This window comes from Pseudopodoces humilis, chromosome 20 (assembly GCF_049639895.1).
Source record: "Pseudopodoces humilis isolate 2021_Gansu_Grassland_sample_001 chromosome 20, ASM4963989v1, whole genome shotgun sequence".
NCBI classification, from domain to species: Eukaryota; Metazoa; Chordata; class Aves; order Passeriformes; family Paridae; genus Pseudopodoces; species Pseudopodoces humilis.
Genome location: NC_142219.1, coordinates 11,752,921 through 11,775,488, shown reverse-complemented (window position 1 = coordinate 11,775,488; position 22,568 = coordinate 11,752,921). Strand labels below are relative to the sequence as shown.

At 54.8% G+C, this 22,568-nt stretch overlaps 1 protein-coding gene across 1 annotated transcript; it reads left to right on the top strand.

Moving 5' to 3' along the window:
- Window positions 1–4,355: 4,355 nt before the first annotated feature.
- On the top strand, window positions 4,356–22,538 carry MMP11 (matrix metallopeptidase 11). Its single transcript, XM_014253660.2, has 8 exons — window positions 4,356–4,478; window positions 13,198–13,415; window positions 14,508–14,651; window positions 15,654–15,787; window positions 18,466–18,713; window positions 18,926–19,139; window positions 20,427–20,684; window positions 21,560–22,538. Exons 1-8 carry the CDS (start codon window positions 4,359–4,361, stop codon window positions 21,691–21,693), a joined length of 1,470 nt encoding a protein of 489 aa, XP_014109135.1. The 5' UTR covers window positions 4,356–4,358; the 3' UTR covers window positions 21,694–22,538.
- The last annotated feature ends 30 nt before the right edge of the window (window positions 22,539–22,568 follow it).

Below are 22,568 nucleotides of genomic sequence, written 5' to 3'. Positions count from 1 at the left end.
TATTAACGCAGTTCCCCTCAGGCTAGAGGGAAGCACATCCCAGGAGACATTCCAGCCTCAGATCAGTTCGGAGGGGATCACAGGGAGCCAAGGGCGGGGGGCGTTTCGCCAGGACGTTTCATTCCGGAGAGCTGGCAGGTTGGGAGCGCTGCGAGACGGCACCGGCAGCTCCTCCTCATGGGACACCGAGCAGTCCAACCCCTGCATCCCAGCCGCTTCTGCTCTGTCCAGGCTCTGGCTGCGGGCTCCTCCCCTGGGCTCAGGTGAGAACATCGCCCTCGGGCACAGCGGCTGGAGCCGGGGGCAGCGCCCGGCAGGGCTCAGCCCCAGCAGCGCTCGCCAGGGATGGGAGCTGGCTCCCCGGCGTCTGGCTCCCCAGGTGAATTGTGGTGTGCCCTGAGCCTACGCCAGGAAAATGCCAGCAGATGAAACTGCATCTCGGGCCAAGAGACACGAAGATGGATGTGTTTTCCTCGCCCGGCTTATCTCGCAGGCAGCGCTTCTGCCCGGCGCTGTTTGTGTGCGCTCGGCTCCTGGCACGGGGGCAGAGATGATGAGACAACAACACCGCGGCCGAGCTCCCCGAGCTGCTGCCCTGCCCTGCCCTGCCCTGCCCTGCCCTGCCCTGCCCTGCCCTGCTCTCACCATGGCAGGGAGCCGCTCCCCGGGGCCAAACCCCAGCGCTCAGACCCGGCCTGGGTCCAGGGCTGGGTCCAGGGATGAGTTCAGGGCTGGGTCTCAGGGCTGGGTCTCAGGGCTGGGTCTCAGGGCTGCTGCAGCTGCACTGGGGCTGCAGCAGGAGAAGGGAGAGGAGGAGCTGCAGGACCTGCAGCTGTTTGGATGCTCGGACACCGTGTGAGCTGCAGTGTGAGCTGCACCTGGGACAGGCTGTGGCTGCCTCAGTGCCCCCCCAGAGACCCCTTGTGAGACTGGAGCCCTGAGGAGTGCAGTGCACCTCTGTAGGGTGAGGGGCAGGACATTCCTGCCAGCATGTCCCTAGCTCAGAGGGCAGCAGTGCCCTGCAGCTGCCCTGCAGGCAGTCCTGGCCCTGCCAGGGGCTCTGCCCCACAGCTCTGCCCCACATGTGCCCCTGGTTTCATAAGGGCACCGCATCACGCAGATCCCAAACTCCTCTGACTTTGTGCTGCTGGGTTCAACCCAGAATTAAGGTCAAAGAAAGGGGAGTTTTAAGGGCAAAAGAAAATAGATGTAAAATAAGTAATAGGGAATCAAGCAAGTCTTTCTGGAAATTCATAGTGAGACTGAGCTAGTTAAGCTGAAGTCTGGAAAACTGGTTTTTTTCAAGGTTCACTGTTTGGACCCAGGACAGCCTGTACAATTCCAGCATTTCCATTTTAAAGATTTTAAAAACCCCAGAAGAGATTTGAAGCAAAGCACTTTACTGACCAACATACATTTTTATGTATTGCTTTATTTTGCATATTACTTTACCTTTCCACTTGTGAGTCCAGGCCCAAAGGCTGAGTTTCCACTCCACAACCATTTCTTGCCCACTGCCCATGCCTTGGGCTGCCAGCAGAGGAGAAATGAGTAATTAAAAGAGCACTCCTGATACACAATTGTGTTTACATGGGCAGTTCACTGCACATGACCCCCAGCCTTGTTTGCACCCACCACCACCTGTACGAACACCCACTTTGGCTGCCCAGGAGAAAAACAAGGTACCAGGGCCAAAGAACAGGGGAACCCCAAAAGCAAGAAGTGAGAACAGAGATTTGTCTGATGGGGACATGTCCTCATTTGTTACCTACTGAGCAGTGATGCTGGAGACATCAATTCATGAGGGTATCTCCTACAGAGAGAGGAGGAAAGACACCAGAGAAATCAAAGGGGTTTCTCTCTCCAGGGGATTTGGCTCCTGGACCCTCTTCCAGCTGCTCAGGGAAATGCCCAGGGGGCATAAAGCTCCAAGCCAGGTCCCCAGGCACACGGAATACAGCTGTGAAAGTCACACCAGGGAGGTGGCAGGAAACAAAGGACTTTGGACAGACAGGCTTAATCCATTTAAATCCATTTAAATTCTGTTTCTCTCTCACTTCCCTCCCCTTTCCCCTTTGCTCTCATCAGACAGCTCTTCCCCCACCTCATCTCAGTCCCAAGTGCCTTACAGCAGTTTCACATCCAAGTGGCTCATGGGCTGAGAGAGTTATTCCACCTCTTTGCTGCTCACAAAGCATCAAACCTGCTGTTCTCTTCCTCTTGCACAGCCTCTTTCCCCCTCACACCTGCTGGGCTGGAGAGAGAGGCTATCCCCAGCTGCTGGTTCCTGTGGAGACTCACCTTACCATGCTGCTTTGCCTCCCCAGGTGTTCACAAGGCCCTCCTTGTTGGGAAGCCTTAGAGAAGTGGGAGAAGAGCTAATGCTTGTGGTCAGAAGGACTTGAAAACTCATGTCAGCTCTGCCACTTGCTAGGGCTGGAAGGCCTGGAACACGTGCTGAGCAAGAGGAGCTCTGTGTGGGGATGTTAAATCAGCAACATCAGTGATCATCAGGACCTGTCAGCCATGAAAACTTCCCCTGAGCTCCTGCAGCCATCCCAAGAAGCCCAGGTTTGGCTCCAGCCTGGCAGGAGGTGCAGGAAAGCAAGCAGACAGTGAGATGTCAGACTGAGATGTCAGACTGAGATGTTGGACTGAGAGATGTCAGACTGAGAGATGTCAGACTGAGAGATGTCAGACTGTCAGTGGTCTGGGGCTGGGGTGGGAGCCCTGTGCTCCTCTGGCAGCGGCCATCAGGCTGCAGACAGACAGACAGACAGAGAGCTCCCAGCTCAGGAACACAAGCAAAAAGGACTTCAGCAGGCTGCACACAGGGCCCTCTGCAGAAGGTGAGCACGGGAGCCCCCAGAACACCCAATGGGCCGTGTTCCTGCCGCCAAACATCGACTTGCTTGGCTGGGAAATATCTGTAATCCCAAACACACCATGCACTTTCTTTTGTGCTAAGTGCCTTGGCAGGAGCCAGCAGTTCTCACACATTTCCATCTCTGCAAGGACCAAGTTTCCCAGAACAGCCCCTTTAAAAGTCTCCCTTCATTAAGAAGAGCCAAAACTGCCTGTTGCTGCCTTACAGGCTGCTCCCATGCCTCTCCCCGCTTCCCCAGGGCTCCACTGCCTCGGCTGGAAAGCACTGAGCTCCCAGAGACACCAGCATTAAAAGAAAAGACACTAAAGAAAAGAGAGACAAAGGCAGGAAAGCTTTTTTCACTGGGACCCAGCTGTCTGGCTCAGAGAAAGGCAAGAAACGAGGGTCTGCTCTGCATTCCTGGGGCACAGCCAGAATAACAGCAGAAGGGTAAATTCCACAGCGCACAGCCCTTTCCCTACTCCCCTATCCCCCCTTACAAATAAGGCCTCGGGGATATGCTGAGCATGGTGCTCTGGTGCAGGGACATCTTGCTAACAGCCTGCAAGTTAAACACTGCAGCACCTTCCAAAGCCAAGACCAGGCTCTTTCTTCTCACATCTGCTCACCGTACCCAGCATTTACATCGTCAGTATGGTTCCCATAAAACTAAACATGAACAACTGATCACAGACAAATAAAGCAGTAATAGAGTCTGGGATGTCAGGAAGCCTTGCCCACTCCCAGCACACCAGCCCAAGCAGCTGGAGATCAAAGTTTTCTTATTTGCAATACATTTCTTGAAACAATTTTCAGCTGAACTCGGTCTGCTGAGAGGATGCTGACACAATCCAGGGCTTCTCCCATAGAAACAGGAACCGAGACACCAGATCTGTGCATCGCTGCCCCCATCTCCAGGTGGCTGAGCAGACGGAGAAGGCTTTGGCATCTCCAAAATGGGGAGTTGCTCCCTTCTTTCCCCTCCCTCAGCATCCCTGCTAGGGAAAGCCTTCTTGTAAAGTGCGAGGTTTGAGTGAAAAAGTGAGCAAAGCAGGGCCCTGCACAGGCAAAGCAGGGGTGCAGAGACATTTAAACACAGCTGTGAGCTACTCTCCGTGGGACTGGAGTGGTCTCCACGGGCACTAAGAGGTTTTTAGCCCGTGGTACCCTTAGGCAGGAGAGGCGAGAGACACCTCTAAATGCTCCCGGTTTAAAGGCACCCCAAGGCAGACAGGAGCGGGCGCACGGAGGCCGGGGCCGGGCAGGCGTGGGAGGGGGGTCCCGCCCCGCTCCGCCCCCGGGGGCTGGCAGGGCGGAGCAGCCGGGACCCCCCCCCCGCGATGCCGCCGGGCCGTGTCCCCCCGGCCCGTGCAGCCGCGGCTCGGCGAGAACAAAAGGCAGGAGCGGGAGGAGGCGCGAGGAGGAGGGCAGGCGGACACGGTGGGGGGATAAAAGGCTCGGCGAGGACCCCCCCCCGCCCCTCCCGTGCCCCATGTCCGAGCCCGCTCCGCCGCCCGGCATGGCCCGCCCGCCGCTGCCCGCCGCTGCCGCCTTGCTGGCCGCAGCTCTGCTGCACTGCGCCCCCGCCGCGCCCGCCCGCCGCCACAAACCGGTGAGTCGGGAACTGCCGCTGCCTCCCTCCGTGTCCCCCGCCGCTCTCCGCTGCTGGCCCGAGGGCGGTGTCTCCCCGGCACATCCGAACGGGAGGAGCCGGCTTCCCCCCCGCTCCATCCATCCCCGAGCCGCGCTCGGGATGCCGGCACGGGACGGCTGCTCCTGCCCCGGCGGTGCTCCCGCTCCTCTTGGCTTGCAGGGGAGTTTTCACAGCCGTGTTCCCGAGGGAGAACGGGGACCGGGACAAGGAGAGTTTCGGAGAGGACACGGCATCCCCCGTGCTCTCCAGGCAGCAGAGCACCCGCTGCTGCCCAAACACACCGCCCGTCCCAGAAGCGATACGGGGAGACGAGACTAAAGGGAAGAGTCAAAGGCGCGGGCAGGAGGGGAGCAGCAGGGCTCTTTCTTCCTGCACATGCCTGCCCGACCCCAGCACCTGGGACCGAGCTGCGAGCAGCAGGGTCTGCGCCTGCCAGGGAAGAGCAGCGGCGTGCGAGGGATTTGAGGGACGGGAGAGGACAGAGAGCTCCTTGTGCTGGGAATGTGTGCGTGTGTAATTGGGTTATTATAGATGTGCGCTTCGCTGCTGTGCCATGAAATAATAACAGAGCAAATGCCCAGTAGCAGCCCAAGGGGATTAGTTCAGGTTCTGTCGATGGTTTTATTATCAGCTCTGTCATCTGAGTACTTTCTGGCTTGGCTGCTAAATCTGCTGTGGGCTGGGACTTGGCACAGAGCAGCCTTGGCCCCCAAAGTGCTCGCACTCCTCGAAACGAAATGTCACCGTGCTTGGCTCCGCTCTGCCTCTGAGGAAGGTGGGGCCAGGGGCTCGGTGCTGGCACCTTGCTCTCCAGGAATGACACTGCCCTGCTGGGTGAGTCCCCTCGGAGAGCAGCAAGTGGTGCCAGGGCAGAGCTGCACCCGCACCACTGGAGACTGCTGGTTCCTGCGGGACACGGGCTGGGCTGGCAGGTGCCTCAAGCTCTGCCCTGGGCCAGCTGGGAAGCTGCTGCTCCTGGAGGAACCTGCACAGCCTCTGGTCCTGGTCTGGCTGCCAGCAAGGACCTGTGTGGGATCTGGGGGGAAGGGAGAGCCGGGGTTTGGCAGCATCTGAGCCCAGCCCAGCCCAGCTGCCGTGGCCCCGTTCATCTCTCTCCTTTGGCCGGCGCTCACAGCCGCTGACCGACTGCAGGGGTTCCTGGAGATCAGCTCGGTTGGCCTGGAGTGGGAAGCACCAAACTGCTGAAGAGCACCGAGTTAATGCAGGGGTCCAGGGCTGCTCAGACTCCTGGTCCATCAAATCCAGCTCCAGAAGAATGTCCCCCAGCTGGCAGTCTGCCAACAGAGAGGGCATTTCTTCTTCATCCTAAGCTAAAGCTCTCCACTGAGTGCTAATCCTTCCCTCTTGGCTGGAGTAACTGCAGGTGATACTCCTGCAGGTATGTTGTGTTCAGGAACACCTTGTGCTCCTGTGTTTGATCAGCCCGAGTGGGGCTCGGGGTTTCAGATTCATGTGTTTGACTCGGTCTTTGCAGGGATGGTGGCTGCATTGGTTGGGTTGGGAATGGATAGATGACTTCCCATCCTTTCAAATAGCAGTTAATCCCAAATAGCTGCTCTTTTCAGTTCCTCATCTGGTGTCAAGGCTTCTGAAGGTTTTTCTGCTGCCTCTGAGGTGAAGCTGGTTTTACACGATGTTAGCTGGCAGCAGTGCACCCAGCCCCTCTGGCAGTCAGGGAACCGGCGAGTGCAGCACAACTGAGGTGGCCCTGCAGGGCTGGCAGAGGCCCAGCCACTGTGCCCTCTCCCCCAGAGAGCTGTGCCACCACTGTGTTCCCTGCTCTGACCACTCCGAGCCTGCTGCACAAAGGGATGTTCCCCTAATGTCTGACAGCAGCTAATTTCCTGTCTGGGCACTTTTTGCTGTCAGGTGACGAATGAGAAAGGAGCCAAGGGGCTGAGCCGGGAAAAGAGGTTCACAGTCCTACGAGACAGCCCACAGGAGTTCCTCGAGCTGTGCCAGGAGTGGGGTGGCCAAGGACAGCCCAGGTGCAGGAGTGTGCTGCACCCCGGCTGTTGGAGCTCCAATACAGCAGCAGCCAAGAGCGGAGGGAATCAAGGGCTAAGATTCATTTTAAAGCCAGGCTATAGGGCGGGTTGCAGAAGGACTTGTGTTCTTTGAGGCAAACCCTGTAGAGCTCCTTCACTTTTATACTAATGCCTAAAGAAAGAAAGAGAAAACTGAGATCAGAATAAAGGCTGTGTCTGGTGTCCACTGTAAAACTTGAGAACAAAAGATCTGCAGTCCTCGGGGCTGTGCACGCACAGGCTCCGAATTCCTGCCTTGCTTTCGGCTCCCCTGGGAAATCAAAGTCAGTGCATTTGCTGGGAAGGTCTCCCTCCGTTCAGGAGTGCTGGGCACCCTCCCAGCCACCAACATAACCCATCAGGGGTCCTGCACACAGTCCAGGTCCCCCTGAACACAGCAGTTCCCCTCTGGGAGCAGGGCACTGCCTCCCCCTGCCTGCCTCGCTCCGGGCTCAGGCAGCTCCCGCAGGAAGGGTTTGATTTGCACTCTTTGGTTTGGCTATTTAAATCCTGCAGTCAGTGGTGGGGTAATTTTAGGCATGTTTATCTTCTGCTCTGGGAGAGACTCAAGACACATGTAAGTAGTTATTCTCCAGCGGGTTTGCTGTGTTTGTGCTCCCACAGGCAGCACACACCCACCCTGCAGTGGGGCAGGGCTTGGGGGTGCAGCTGGCAGAGCAGATTGGGCAGGGAGAGAGGACAGAAGCAGTTTGGGGAGTATCCCCCTCTCCAGGTTATGTTGTTGCACTTGCTTCCCCCTCACTTATCCTGCCCTGGCACTGTAACTCATGCCAGGGGCTCTGCAGAAGAAGGGATGCACTGTGTAGGGGTTGTTTGAAAAGAATTTTTGGTGGAAAGTTGTCCCACAGGGATGCTGATCCTACTTTTTCCTACTGAGTAGCTCTCTCCTACTAACCCCAAATATATGGGCAGGTAAATGAAGGGTTTGTGGGTGTTCTTGCACTGGGGATGGCTGAGCCTAAAGTGAATGGAAGCACTGCTGAGTCTGCACATAGCTGGCCAGCAAAATGAAAAGCAGAGCACTTCAGGGGTTCATTGAGGGCCACAGACATGTTTTTAGATGTTCAGAGATCCTGGTGCAGATAGAGGAGTTCCAGCAAGGACAGGCAGGTGACCAGGCTTCCTCCTCTCGGTGGATTTGGGCAGGAGAGAGGCACTGGTAGCCAATGGCTCCCCTTAGCTTGGATGTAACTGCACAATGAACAAAACATCTCAACCCCCTCCTACCCTGCCAGGAGTGTGCCACATCCCTGAGCAGTTTCTTCGTTTCAAGGGGAATTCTAGGTCATCAGATTAAGGGCTCTTGAAACCTTTTGCTATGTCAGCATCCTGGGGCTTGTTTGCTCTGCAAGTTCTCCTGTTTCTGGCAAACTGTTGCTTGGGTGACACCAGCAGCTTGGTTGTGCTGTTGTTGATGGAATAGTCTCACAAACTGTCACGTAATTAAAATGTCTGATAATAAAAATAGTCCTGCAGTGTTTATTCATTTGCTTTCTCTTGTTACACCAAAGCCTGGTTCTCCTCATTCTGTCTGTGGCCATAAACATTTGCAGTCCGTAATGTTTCATGTTCCACGTTGCTTAGGGAAAATAAACATTTTCCTTTTTTTGCTGCCAACAACAACTACCACCAAGTAATCCGGAAACAAAGTGTCAGGCCCCGGGAGGTGGTGCTGGATGGTGCCACGGGGTGAGGGAAGTGAGTGGAGAGGAAAATCCAACTGTGTGTGCAGGGCCAGGCGCTGCAGCAGCTCCTGTTTGGCCTCAGCCTTTGTGCCCTGTCTGCAGCAGGACCCGGCTGCAGCCCAGCGTGGAGGGGCCAGTCCTGGAGCAGAAATGTTTTGTGTGAGCAAAGGATTCATAGAGGGGTTGGGAGACTCTGCCTTGTCCTGGGGGAGGCAGGGTCAATAAATCTGGTGGTTTTGCCCAGGCATTGCTTCCACTAACAGTGCATGTCTAGCTCAGGGTTACCTGTTTCTGCCATGAAATTTCACCTGCAGCACCAGCACCTTCCAAGCCCAGCCTGCTCCTGGAACACAACCTGACTAGAATGAAGCTGGTTCCAGTTTTACCATTAACCATCAGCTGTAGCTGCACTTTCAGATCCAACCCCTGCAAGTCCATGCTGGGCAGAGAGGCAGGCTGGACAAAAATCTGTCTATGCAGCAGGAGAAGTGCTGATCTCAGATAGGAACATTGCTGTTCAGGGGGTGCAGAGCCACCCCACCGTGGGCAAAAATGGGGTGAGAGAACTGTCTTGAGTGAGAACTGCAAGAGAAAGCATCCCTGCTATCCTTCCCCACTGAAATAAAGGCAGGAGTGCTCTGAGGTGCAGGCTCATAGGTAGAAGGAGGATAATGCTGCCAGCCACAGAGACAGCAAACAGCAGGGCAAACACTCTGAGTAACAAACAGAGAAAGCAGAAACAGAAGCAATGGAAAAGCAGGAGCAGAAGGGCCAGGGAAATGGAGACAGAGTCCATGAGCTCATTCCCCAACTTAAGAGGAAACAGCCCCAGTGACAGGGGCAGCATCCAAGACTGATGGGATTCAGGCTGTAACTTGTCCAGTCGCTCCTGTCTGACAGGGAGAGGGGTCTCCTTTCATGTCCATGCCACAGAAGCAGGCAGGAGCCCAGGTAATTAGGTACACAAGAGAGGACACAAGTGGAAGTTCAGGGCAGGCAGAGGAGAGCCGTGGGTTTGTCAGCACCAGGCACCAGCCCCACTTTGCTGGTTTAGATGTGGTGTTGCTGATACACCGCTGTGGCTGTGCTGCTGCTCCTCCCAGGAGCTCTGTGGGGCGAGTGCTGCCCAACACAGTGAGGTTAAAGATGCTCCTGGCTCCTGGGGATGGCTGGAACACTTCCTGGGAAGCTTGGCTGGTGTTCATCTGGCTCCAGCAGAGCCAGAGGTGATGGCTGTTGTATCACAGCACTTGAAGGCTGATAAAGCTGTGAGGAACTGAGTGGGCAGCCTGTACCTCTGCTGTGGTTTCTGCTGTCCCATGGGATCTGTCCATTCCCTCCTGCTCCCCCTCAGCCTTTCAGTCACAAGGCTGCAGGAAGAAGCACTTTCTTTGTGAGGAGCTGTGACCAGCACAGCCCTGTGTGTACAGCTTTGCTCCTCTGCTGTCCTCACTGCCCTCAGCCCTTGGTTTCAGGCCTGGAATCCTCTTAGATAGCTTGTGCTATATTCACATTTACTGACGAGCCTCTATTGCAAAGCCCTGGGCTCTTCCTTGACTACAAGGCAGCTGTTCCCACACCCAGCAGCTGCCCCAGCTATGGGTTACACAGGGAGGGGCAGTGCAGGTGGCTGCACACACTCAGCCAGAGCCTCAGATCTGCTTTGCACTCTGATGGGACAAACCCTGTCCTGGGTTGCAGGGATTCCTTTGCTTTTGTGTTCAGGAATCCCTTCCCCTCTGCTGGCGGGATGGGACAAGTGGGGATGCCCTGATAGGTACCCAGCAGCCAGTGCCCTCCTCCCTCCCCTCCCAGCTCTGCAGCAGCGTCAGCAGCAGCAGCAGGGCCCTGGGTGAGCCCTGAGCAGGGCAGTGGGGTGTGGTACCACAGCTCAGGGAGCAAAGCAGGGTCTCCCCACGAGAGGCTGGGCTCAGCACCGCCTGGGAAAGATGCAACCTCAAGCAAGCGGATGCGATATCTAATCCCTGGGAAGTGCCTGCAGCAAGGTGTGTCCAGCCAAGGAGACCAAGATCTCCAGCCTGGGTGTCCCCTGAGACAATGTTTGGCAAGTGGTTTGTGCCTGTCACATTTCCCCTCACCGGCTGTGCCTGCAGTGGCATTTTCCAGCCCTTCCTGCCATGGTCCTGCAGTCGGTGCAGTGACGACAGGGAGAGAGCCGCTGTTTGTCTGGGGCACACGCAGGGCAGCAGGGCAGGTCCTGCCTCCTGCCACACCCAGAGCCACTCACAGGACCACAGGGCCCTTCCAGGACCGAGTCTGCAAAGGGCAGGAGGAGCAGGGAGGGTCCTGGTATTGCACAGACGGGTTTAGGAAGCTGGGATTTGTAAGAGAGGCCTTGGTCTAACCGAAGAGGGGAGGGAGAAGCTGCCTCTGGTGTGCCACTGAACATGGGATTCCTCGGGGCAAGAAGGAAACAGGCAGCTTCTCCTCTCTCTGCTCCTGGGCAGAGGAGAGTGGTAATCTCCAGTTTATGCCAGTGGCCCCAGCCTGTAAGGCAGCTGCCCTTCCCAGGAAGGGAATGTGCAGAGCATCGTCAAGACAGAAAAATAGAGGTAAAGGATAAAAAATGTGGGTCAGCCTCGGCCCACTCATCTACCTGAGCAATTCTTGAGGGTTTCCCAGTGCTCCTACTTCCTGCACTTCCTGGCCTTGGAAAACCAGATGCATTCATCACCCCAAGTCCTCAGCTGTCAGGACCTGGCAGTGGGTGCTCCCAAGTGCACCCAGGAGCAAGGGGCTGAGCACCCCTCCAGGCTGTGCTTGGTGACACAGCTGCCATCACGTGCCTGGGTGTCATCAGACTGAGAGCAAGATGTTGGCCAGAACATGAACTTTGTCAGCTTCTCCTGCCAGCTGCCCATCGCAGGCAGTAGCTGCCAGCCCAGCCAGGTTGCCAGGTGGCTCTCAGAGAGCTCCTCTTAGAGAAACAGGTATCTCCAGCCTGGCAGGGCTCCAGTGCTCGGCAGGAACAGCCCTGTGCAGGCTCCTCTGGGACAGTGCTCCTCCTCCCCCTAAAACTCTGAATGGATGCTCAGTGTGTGGCTGGTGGCTTGGACAGGTTTTGCTGTTCAGGATGTGAAAAAGGCTTTCCCTCTCACCATGTGTTGCCAGTGCAGTTCCTGTGGTGTGTGAAAGTGCACTGGGACACCAGGACTGCATCAATGCTTCTAAGGCAGGTGCCAGGCCACCAAGGATGTCTGTCTGTCTGTCTGTCTGTCTGTCTGGGGACAGCAGGCTAGAGCGGTGACAGACAGACAAAAAGCCTGAAGTGATGCATGGACACCCAAAGTGCACCTTGTGTGACCTCCCCGGTTCCCCTGTCCCTCTGTGCCTCGCCCAGAGGCCAGTGCAGGGCCGGAGCTCAGCGGTGGAATTAACGCCAGGGCCTTCACACTTCATTCCAGCCCGCATGAATGGGCCCATTGTGGGCAGCAGAGTGGTGGCAGCATGCGGATTACACGGCATCATGGCAGCTCTGGCACTGTGCCATCCTGACCTTTGTGTCCCTGGCCCGGCAGCCAGGAAAGCTGGCCTGGAAGAAGGCAGCTCTTTGCAGGAGAAGAAAGAGCCTGCCTAAAGCCCAGATCCTCCCTCTGGATCCCTGTAGGACAGAGCCTGTCCTGGTAGAGATCCACCACTGCAAACACCTTTACATTTGCTGCATAAAATCAGGCAAAAAAAAATAAAAAAAATAAATCTGTGTTTGGCCCTCTGCAGCCTAGTGATGTTGACTGAGCACCTCTCACCCCACACACCTCACAGCAGGCTGGAGATGACACCTGGGTTGTGTTTCATGGTGGCAATATAGTCCTGCTGTCACGTGGGAAAGCAGTGGAAGGCAGCTAATTAATTAATTAATAATTAATAACAATTAATTAATTAGCATTAATTAATGTTGTCAAGAGAAACCTTGATTTTCCAACTAATTGTGGGAGAGCCCAGGAGATCTTATCCCAAGCAGAATCACAGGTATAGTGAGACAAGGGGATATGGTGCAGTCCTTCCTCAGGCAGCGATGGGGGCTGCAGGGACAGTCCCTTCTGCTCTCTGCCCCAGGGGCTGGCTGTCACCCCCACATCCCTGTGTCCTACTCTGCAGGGACAGTCCCTGCTGCTCTCTGCCCCAGGGGCTGGCTGTCACCCCCACATCCCTGTGTCCTACTCTGCAGGGACAGTCCCTTCTGCTCTCTGCCCCAGGGGCTGGCTGTCACCCCCACATCCCTGTGTCCTACTCTGCAGGGACAGTCCCTTCTGCTCTCTGCCCCAGGGGCTGGCTGTCACCCCCACATCCCTGTGTCCTGCTCTGCAGGGACAGTCCCTGCTGCTCTCTGCCCCAGGGGCTGGCTGTCACCCCCACATCCCTGTGTCCTGCTCCGCCACGTCCCCTGGTGGGCTGACACCTGCCCACCGTGCCAGGACAGCAAGAGGACACCACGGAAGTGACAACAGGGAACACAACTGCGTGCTGGGGACTAAAGACTTCCTCCCATTAATGTCACCTCTACCGAGCCAGGAGGGAATAAAGGATGTAGGGCAAAGGGGGAGAATTTATTCCCTAGTGATTTGTTTTATACTTGAAGGGTCTGGTTCTCATCCACAGCCTGCAAAAGTATTTCCTGCCGGCCAGCTGCCAAGGAAACGTGGCCCAAAAATAGCCCAGTGCTTAGTGGGTGCCATGGCATGACACAGTGCCTCCCTCCCAGGTGTGAGGCAGCCTCAGAGCAGCAGGGCACGTTCGTGGGGGGCAGGTTGTGCCCCCCCAGGGGGGAACAGCCGTGGGCAGAGCTGGAGCTCGCTGCTGCAGCACTGCTGGGGAAGCAGCCAGTGGTTTGTGGCTGTGCCACTCTGCAGCAGGAAGCGTGTTCACGGACACCGGAGTCGTGGTTTTGTTTTTGCCTTTCAGGACGTGTCTCGAAAGCATCACACCTGGAAGGAGCAGGCTCCGTGGCTGGCTGTGGGCACGGGTGTGCCTGCCAAGGGCTTCCCTGCGGCTGCCTGGAACCCCCCTCGCTGCGGCGTGCCCGACCTGCCCCTGCTGCCCGACGGCCAGAGCGGCCGCAACCGCCAGAAGCGCTTCGTCCTCTCCGGGGGACGCTGGGACAAGACCAATCTTACCTACAAGTAAGGGAGGCCTGGAACGGAGCTCAGGCTGCTTTGCTTTTCCCTCTGCGAACGCTCGGTGTGTGATGCTCCCCGGAGCTGTGACCCTGAGAGCCGCAGGGCAGTAGGAACCACGCTGGGCTTGTGCCCAGCACCTGCACCTCCCCTGAGGAGCACACTCCACACACACAGCTCCCTGCAGCCTGGGCAGCACGGTGTGCTCAGCCACTGCCCTGCCAGCCTGCGCTCACTGCCCTCACACGGGCTGGGCTGAGCCTCCACCGCTGCCTCTGCCCCTTCAGCCACCCCGCGGGGGGATCGCCTCACAGCTTATTTTCAAAAGATCTTTTTATTCAGCTGTTGTTGATGGTCCCATAAACAGCACTTCAGTGTAAAGTTTTGCCCAAATCAGCCCACACGTTCTCAGTGGTGAATCTACTCAATCGGTGGGAGGGCTGTGCTGCCTCCCCAGCTGCCCTCAGGGGTATGAGTGAAGAAGTGAGCGCAGTCATATGGACCTTGACAGCATGTAAATCATCTTTTGCTTAATCCAATACAGGAGACAGCTCCTCACACCATCAGGAGGCTGTAGACAACAGAAAGGCTTCTTCCTTTCATTTTTTTTCTGTCAATAGTGTTAAAGAAAGAAACACAGCAGAGATTTACATAGAGCAACACTGTTAGTGGAAAGGAAAGAAACCTCCCTCTGTGGCAGACCTTTCAGACTGCTCAACTGCTGAGTGAACCCAAGTTTCCAGGGGCAAAAAATGCAGAGATTGAGGAGAAGAAATCACATCACACTGCTCTCAGGAATCTTTGTGGTGGTGGCCTTCCAGGGGATAGACCTGGGGAGTGCTGTGGCACTTCAGAACAACAGAGAATCTATCCAGGGAACTCAACTCTGGCACACCAGCCAGAGGATTTCAACACTGGTGGGATTTCTCTGCTGCACGTGTTGCTTGGTAGAGGGTGCTGGAGCAGGGCATGTACGGATGGGAGATGTTCTGGTGCTGAGGGTGGTGGCCCTAGTGATGCTGACTGTGGAACTGGTGTCAGCCCTGGCCATGGGAGAGCAGCTGACCCTCTCCTCCCCCGGTGTCTGTTGCCTTCCAGAATTATCAGGTTCCCATGGCAACTTGTAAAAGCTAAAGTGAGAAGGACCATTGAGGAAGCTTTGAAAGTCTGGAGCGATGTGACCCCACTGACCTTCACCGAGGTGCAGGAGGGACGGGCTGACATCGTCATCGATTTCACAAGGTGAGCAGGGCAGCACGGCCCAGCTGGAACCAGAGCAGAGAGCTGCCAGCACACAACTTGGGCACTTAAATGGAGGCTCATATTTCTGCTTTCAGACACTGGGATCATTTTAGTTCTGTCAGTCGTGGGCTGCTTGGTGTGAGTGCAGCTGTTCCATGCTGGCTGTGCACAGCACCATTACTGATCATTCATTCATTTTCCTGGTACGTTTACGTTTCTCTGCCCACAGGCTGTTTTCTTAAGCATTTGTTTTGACTTTCCATCTTCAGGTCCTCCATCCTGTCCCTTGACTGAACAATGTAACTGTCTGCCCAAAGACAAATATAGTTTCTTGGTGAAGTGAATCTTGGCTCCTGGCCTGAAATTCCCTTTTGGCAAAATACGCACTGGGGCAAAGGCTTCCCTGAGCTGCGTGTTTGCACAGAGCTAATGAGGGCAGTGGAGACTGTCCAAGCAGTGATGTGATTTGCATGCTGTGTGTTTGCCTCCCTCAGCTCTCTCAAGTGGCCACATCTCTCATGGGTTTCCTTCATTACTCATCAGCAGCTTGGCTTGAGTGAGGACCTGAGAGTTTGGCTGGCTTTGCTGCCAGCTGCCCCTCTGCAGCCCCCCACCACTATTATTGAGTAATATCAACTCAGTCTTGGTTCAGGCAGTCACCTCCTTAATTCTTTAGGCTCCATAGTCAGCTCTGGGCTGGAAGCTGAAGAAGGGAAGGGGAGAAACATCCCTGAGAAAACAAACAAACTCCTCTTGGGAGGGCTTGGTGTGACTGAGATCTGCTTCCTCAGTGCTTGGTGTGATCAAACTGCTTCCTGAGGGCTCTGATGCAGAATTTGGCTTGTGGCGACTGGAACAGTTCTGAGCAGTTGATCTGACCAGTGGGACGAACTTAGGATGGGAATGAGAGCTGCTGTCCCTTCTCAGTGGCTGCCACCTTTGGCTATGTGATGCTGGAGCTCCACAGCCCTTTGTCTGAGGTGCAATGTGTCTTCCCCCCAGGTACTGGCACGGAGACAACCTGCCTTTCGATGGGCCCGGAGGGATCCTGGCACACGCGTTCTTCCCCAAGACACACCGGGAAGGAGATGTTCACTTTGACTATGACGAGACCTGGACGATTGGGAACAACCTGGGTACGGAACTGTTACAAGGGGAGCTGTGGGTGCTCCAGGATGTTTGTCAGTGAACTTGGAAATGATTCCCTGGGGTGTGAACAGGGACCCTGTAAAACTGAGAGGCAACAACTATTTTTGTGGTGAGCATTGGCTTCTCCCACCACTTGGAAGCCTGCTGATAGCATTCAGGTCTTTTTATCTTTCAGCCACAGCAGAGCCGGTGTCCAGCAGCAGGATCCGGCTTCTCCATGGATTCCTCCTGTGTGGGGGAGCAAGAGATGGCTCTTCTGCCCAGCCATGTGCCCCTGCCACTTGGGAATGGCACCTGGCATTGGCAGGAGTCCTTAGAAATGAAACAAGGAAAGGATGAAGGAGAACTGAGGCTCAAGTTCCACGTGACACCGCTGTCTGCCAAAGAACGGTCTCAGTCCCAGTCCCTGCATGCATTGTTCACCATCAGCCCTCAAACAAGTCCATAAAGGGAAACCACCCAGGCTCCAGCTCTGTCCCCGTGGCCTGGGAACGCTCTGACCATAAACAACACCACATCCAGTCAAGACTCTTTTTAAAATTTTTGCTAATAATAGATCCAAGCTGGTAGCTCTTTGCTTGGGTACTCGGGGTCTGGTGTCACAGTATCTCATGAGATACTGCTATGCTGCCTGGGACCATCTGGAGCACTGCCCACAGCATCAGTTTCTGGAAGACTCACCAAAATTAACCCAGGTCAGCTCCTCCTCCTCCTTCCCAGTTTATCTACAAAGAAATAATCACAAACTCCAAGTCTCTCTGGGGATTCCCAAAAACATTGGCTGTGTCACTGGGCTCCCTCAAAGCCAGTGTCAGCTGTAGGCCAGTTTGACTGCATGGGGTATAGACTGCTGTGTCTCCAACCCTGCTCATGCTGACCCAAAACAAGAATCACAGAGCTCAGGACCCCTTTGCAGAAGTGTTCCTGCTCCCTGGGGAGGGCTGGACTCTGTCAGTTTTCGCCCTCTGTTGGAGTTGCCTGTGTTCTTGAAGAATTTCCTGCATTCTCCCATAAAACAGTGTTGGGGGCAAACCAGGAACTGAAAATGGACCCCAGTTCCCATCAGAATCCAGCTCTATTCCATGGTATTCCCCCTCCCCCCATATCATCCATAAATAACTTGTAAAAGTTCTTTGGAGCTAATTGCCATTTAATATGTTGAAAAGAGCTTTACGATATAAACATGGATAAATCCTTGACTCAGCTCTCAGTGAGACAGGGAAATCCTTAACCTCATTTTACTGATGGGAGAGCACAAGTGTGCCCTGGGGTCACTCCAGAGCTGTGCAGGCAGCAGGGCCCCATGGAGAGGACCATCCATGAGGGACACAGGGATGCTGCCCAGCACGGCTCCTCCAGCCCTGCTGTTGTGCACCTCCCCTGGAGAATCTGACAGCACAGCTCATCTGCCAACACTGGAAAGCAGCAAGTGAGAAGCCTGCCAAGCTAAACAGAAGTGTCTGAAAGTTTGTAATAAATCACTGGCATAGAAATCCCACTCTCTCAGCTGACCTAGATGTGTTGATTTAATCAGGTCAGTGCGGTGTAAATTCATTGCTTCCAGATAAAGCTGGCCAGTGGGGAAAGGCCGGGGTTCACCTTCCCCTCCACCCTTCCCAGGCCTTCCTCCCCACTCTATTCTCCCTGGTCCTGGTGCTGAAAAGTGACCTGCTCTCCTGGAAATCCTGCTTGGAGCATCAAGGCTGGCTGACTCACATCCCTGCTGTTCTCATCACTTGGGCTGCAGCTTGGAGGATTTCTGGCTGAAGGCAAGTGAATGAATATGCTGGGACTTGTCAACAAACAGCCTCCACTCATAGTAAAATTTACCACCTTTAAAAAGGGCCCATTGGAAGCTAAACAAAACCTGCCAAATAAATACAAGTTTGTGTACTGAAATCCCCTTTTCCCCCTCTCCTTTTGTAGATGCTCCAAGGTCACGTATGCCTAAAACATGGTCTCCCATAAATCTGTTTAAGACTGGTGAAGAAGTCTCAGGCCTTGACATTAGATAATATTTTATGGGTTTATTTCTGAATGACACCTTCTTGACACAGTCCCCAGACAAGCAATAAATGAGCTCCCTCTGCTGTCTGTGTGACAACAGCCTTTGGCAAGTGTTAGTCCCAGAGTTCTCTCACCGACACCAGTATCTTCCAGAGTGGATGTGATCTAACTGGGACTGGCTAAACTTCAGCCCTAGCCAACAACTGCTCCAAGGCTGGGTGGACAAACACCAACCTTGCCACCCCACCTCCTACACCTCTAGTCTAGACTTTCTTCTTTATGCAAATTTCTCCTTTCCAGAAGTGCATGGAAAATCCTTTTCTTGCTGGTAGCCCATGCAGTGGCAAGAGCCTCTGACAACAGAATTGCAAAATACCAACATGTCCAGGTTAACACCCAAGTGTATGAACTGACTCATGGTGCTTCTGAACCAGTGAACCCCTTTATTACACCCTCTGACTCCTTGAAAAATAAACCTCAAAAACATATTTTGGAGCTACACAGGAGATACCAGGGAACAAAATAGTTGGAGGTAGATTTCTCTTTCCTCTTTTTGGACTCCTCCAACACAGGTCAGTGTCTGGTAACTGGTAGGAACAGGCCCAGGAGGCCCAAGCATGTGAGTAGACAAAAGTATCTTCCTGCTTTCCCTTTGCAGGCACTGACCTCCTGCAAGTGGCTGCTCATGAGTTTGGCCATGTCCTGGGCCTGCAGCACACGGCTGTCTCCAAGTCCCTGATGTCTCCTTTCTACATCTTCCGCTACCCCCTCAGCCTGAGTGAGGATGACAAGCAAGGTATCCAGTACCTGTATGGGAAACCCTCACCGGACCCTGACCCAACCCCAACTCAGCCAGCAGAGCTGCCCCAGCCAGACCTCGAAACAAATGAGATCACCAACGTGGAGGTGAGTGAGTGGCTGGTCTGTGCCCTTCCCTGACACTCCCCAGGAGGCTGGCAGCAGCCTGAGTCAGTGTCTGCCTCCTCCACCAACGCTGCTGAGCCCAGGCCCAGACCTCACGGCTGGGAGGGGATCCCTGGGCAGCTGCCTGGACACAGGGCCTTGCCCTGGGCTGAGCCCAGCCTGGCTGGCAGCCCTGACCCGCTGTGCTTTGGCAGGCTGTGCAGCCCGACGCCTGCCGCGCAGCTTTCGATGCTGCAGCCACCATCCGAGGGGAGCTGTTCTTCTTCAGGTCCCGCTACGTGTGGCGGCTCCGGGCTGGAAAGCTGCAGGATGGCTACCCAGCTCTGGCCTCTCGCCACTGGCAGGGCATCCCCAGCTCTGTCGATGCCACCTTTGAGGACCCTCTGGGCAACATTTGGTTCTTCCAAGGTAAGAGCTGAACTGTGATCAGATGGCTCAGAAATGAATCTCAATTACTTAGGGGTAGTCAGGACCCGGCAGGTTCCTGAGAGAGTAAATCTCCTGGAAATCCTCAGCAATGCAGTAATTCTTATTTGTTTCCTTATCTATTTAAACTTTTCATCAGGTATTGAGGACAGAAGAGAGAACAAGGGGTCACTTTTGTTTTAAACACAGCCACAATATCCCATTCTTCTTCCCTGGAACACAAACATTTGTAATGAGCCTCTGCCCTGGCAGAGGAGAAGGAGGGAAACATTATCTCCATCTCCCCAGCTGTCTGTGCCAGAAGTGGCCAACAGCAGCTCCCCTGGTTGTGCCTGTGTCCACAGGGCCCTGCTCAGGGTGGGGACAGCATTTTCTCTGCTCCTCAGAGACCTGGATGTAGAACTTCCCTAGTAGTCCATGAGTTTATGAGCATACAGAAAGCCTGGGTGCAAGAGCCAGGCAACCTCCAGCACCCAGAAAGATTAACAACAAAACCAGCTTCTGGCCATCTCTGGGGTTCAAAGCCAGCAACAGACCCCAATTCAGCTCCACTGTTTTCTGTAATGCTCTTCCCAAGTGTAGGTTTAATAGGAGGGATGCAGAATAACATTGGGAACTCATTGTGGGTGTGCACACCCTGTCTGCACTCCATGAGACTGAGTACCAAAACCACACCACTGGCTCTGCAGGCCGAGCTCCTGCATAAACACATTTCTGAGCACCTGACCTGCACACAAGAACTTACAGTGCTCAAATTGGCAGGTTCCTACCGTGAGTTAAAATGAGATAAGGGGAAAGTATTACACGCCGTAGGCTAATTACAGAGATTTCCATTTTAATCTAATCTGGAACTATGCTTCCAGTCTCTGTTTCAAGTTGGCAAATTCTTCTTGGTTTCTGCAGATCGCTTTCCAGCCACTCTTTGTGTCTGTGCATGCCCACATGATTTCAAAGCGCTGAGGTCGCAGGGCAGAGGCTGCTTCCTCCAGCCAAGTCCTTTATACCTTCCACAAACAGAGAAAAATGCTGCTGAAATGGACCTTCCTGTCCCCTAACACCCACCAGGCTGGACTGAGGTGGGATGTCAATGCATTGACAGCATTTTGGACACACAACAGTGGCAGTGTCTATTACACTCCGTGGTGGTTTTGCCTCTCAGGCACAGCTTCCCGTGGGAGCTCTGCCAAGGCCCCAGCCCCAGTTGCACAGTTCACTGCCAAATTATCAGAGTCTCTGACCCCTTGTTTCCCTTTTCTGTCTCTTCAATAGATTCTCAATACTGGATTTATGATGGTGAGAGACGGGTATCTGGTCCCACCCCAGTCGTGGAGCTGGGCCTCCCTGCATCCCCTGTGCAGGCAGCTCTGGTGTGGGGGGCTGAGAAGAACAAGATCTACATCTTCAGTGGAGGCAACTACTGGCGCTTCAACCCCCACAGGCGCCAGGTGGACAACATCTACCCCCGGGCTATGGCCGACTGGCGCGGCGTCCCGCCGGAGATCGACGCTGCTTTTCAGGATGAGCTCGGTCAGTGCAGCTGGGGCATGGCCTGACAGCACTGCCCAGCTGCAAGGGCTGGGCACATTTAGACACGTGGTAGCAGCGGACATTTCCCAACCATAACACATCCCATACAGTGTAGAGGGGCAGTTCCCTCCAGTGGGTAGAGAATTGAGAAGTTTCATTCTCATTAATTGTAGCAACTGCTATGTAAGTGTATGATAGGGAAAAGTCAAATGTCTGACCAGGGAATGGTCACAGAGTCCTGCCCACCTCTAACTGCTTCTGCCAAAGGAAGTGATGAGAAGACAACAGAAACAGTGCCCACTCTTCAACCCAGGGAGCTGAACAAAGAACAGGCTGCTTTTGGTACTGACCAGTCCTCCCCATTGTGCCCCGTGCTGAAAACAGTACAGCAGTGCCACAGAAACACTGGGGACAGCCAGGGTGCTTGGGAGGACAGGTGTGTTGAGCGCCTCTTTCCTCCCTAAGGATGAAAGGAAACAACTCCCCACTGCTTCCAGAACTGAAATTCCAGGGCAGCTTGCCCAAAGTAACAGATGCTCTGAGCAGGTTTTCACAAGTTGCCTGTCCCTGTCCTAGACATTGTCTGCCCTCACAGGGCTGGGTCACTACAAGTGTACAGCATATTTAAACCCACCAGGAAAATAAAATAAATCCATCCTGTTTACTGTCCAAAAAGTAAAACTAGATTTTTTCACCGAAACTAAAACAGTGTGAAAGTGAATGGCACAAGCCTGGGTTCAAGTAAAATCTCCTGCCTCTTCCAGCTCTCTTTCAGTACTGCACATGTTGCAGAGTAGCAGCTGAACAAAATGCTGGGAAAGAGCTCTGAGCCACCTGAATGCTGTCTCTTCTAAACCTTCCTCTCTCACCCACAGGTTTTGCCTATTTCCTGAGAGGCCGAGATTATTGGAAGTTTGATCCAGTCCAGGTGAAAGTGCTGGAGGGCTACCCACGCCAGATCAGCCAGGACTTCTTCAGCTGTACACCCTCCTCCAACTCCTTCAGATGAGGGGGATGCCTGTGTCCTCCACGCTCCCCTATCATCTCCCTTTACCTCCACACAGAGGGTTCTCTCTGCCATTCCTGGCTTCCTTCCAGGCTCAGCATCTGACACAACAGGTGTCTGTCACAAGTGACGAAGTTTGCTCCTCTCCAGTTCCAGCAGCCCCAGCTTCAGTTGCCATCAATGTAAAAGCAGCTGCCACGTTCTTTTACAGGCAAGGGCGGCCACTCTCTTCTAGCGATAGCATCCCCAAAGCCATCAGGCCAGCCTGGAACGGGGTCGTGCTCTCATAATTAATCTGAACCCCATCCCGTAGACGTGATCCAACGGCATTTCCTATGTTTACACAACTCACTACGGCAGCCCTTTGCTGCTGCAGACACTGCCCAAGGAGGAATGATCCCCCAGCCCGGGGCTTTGAAGGACACCAGAGGAGAAGGACTGCGACGTGCGGCTGCTGTTAGCTGCTCGGGGCAGCCGTGCTGACTGCCAGGGCCCTGCCGCAGCCCTATCCCGGCTTCACGTTGTATCCCTAGTACACGTTAGCATTTTGTACCGATCTGTATACAGACAAGGGGTCCCCTCCATCCATCCATCCATCCGTCCCTCCCTGGTGCTGGGTGCCAGTGCTGGACACTGCCCCGCGCTCATCCCGCCGAGGTTCCCATCCCGGGACGCTCAGCTGCACTGATCGCTCTCGTACCGCCGTTCCCGGCCCGGGCTGGCACCGCTCCCGCCCGGCCTCACGCCTCCCCCCCGGGCTGCGAGCAGCCTCTTCCCTTTCCACCTTCCAGCCCGGCCCGGCTGTGCGGCCGGACACACGGCGCTGAGGATGCTGCCGGGCGCGGTGCCCTGTGTGTATTTATGTACCGCCCCGCCAT

What these genes read in the sequence shown, in the direction of transcription:
- MMP11 (XM_014253660.2), top strand. Translation starts at nt 4,359, where the DNA reads ATGTCCGAGCCCGCTCCGCCGCCCGGCATGGCCCGCCCGCCGCTGCCC. An exon ending in CCGCCCGCCGCCACAAACCG is followed by an intron (nt 4,479 to 13,197) that starts GTGAGTCGGGAA and finishes TTTGCCTTTCAG; the next exon opens with GACGTGTCTCGAAAGCATCA. An exon ending in GACGATTGGGAACAACCTGG is followed by an intron (nt 15,788 to 18,465) that starts GTACGGAACTGT and finishes TTCCCTTTGCAG; the next exon opens with GCACTGACCTCCTGCAAGTG.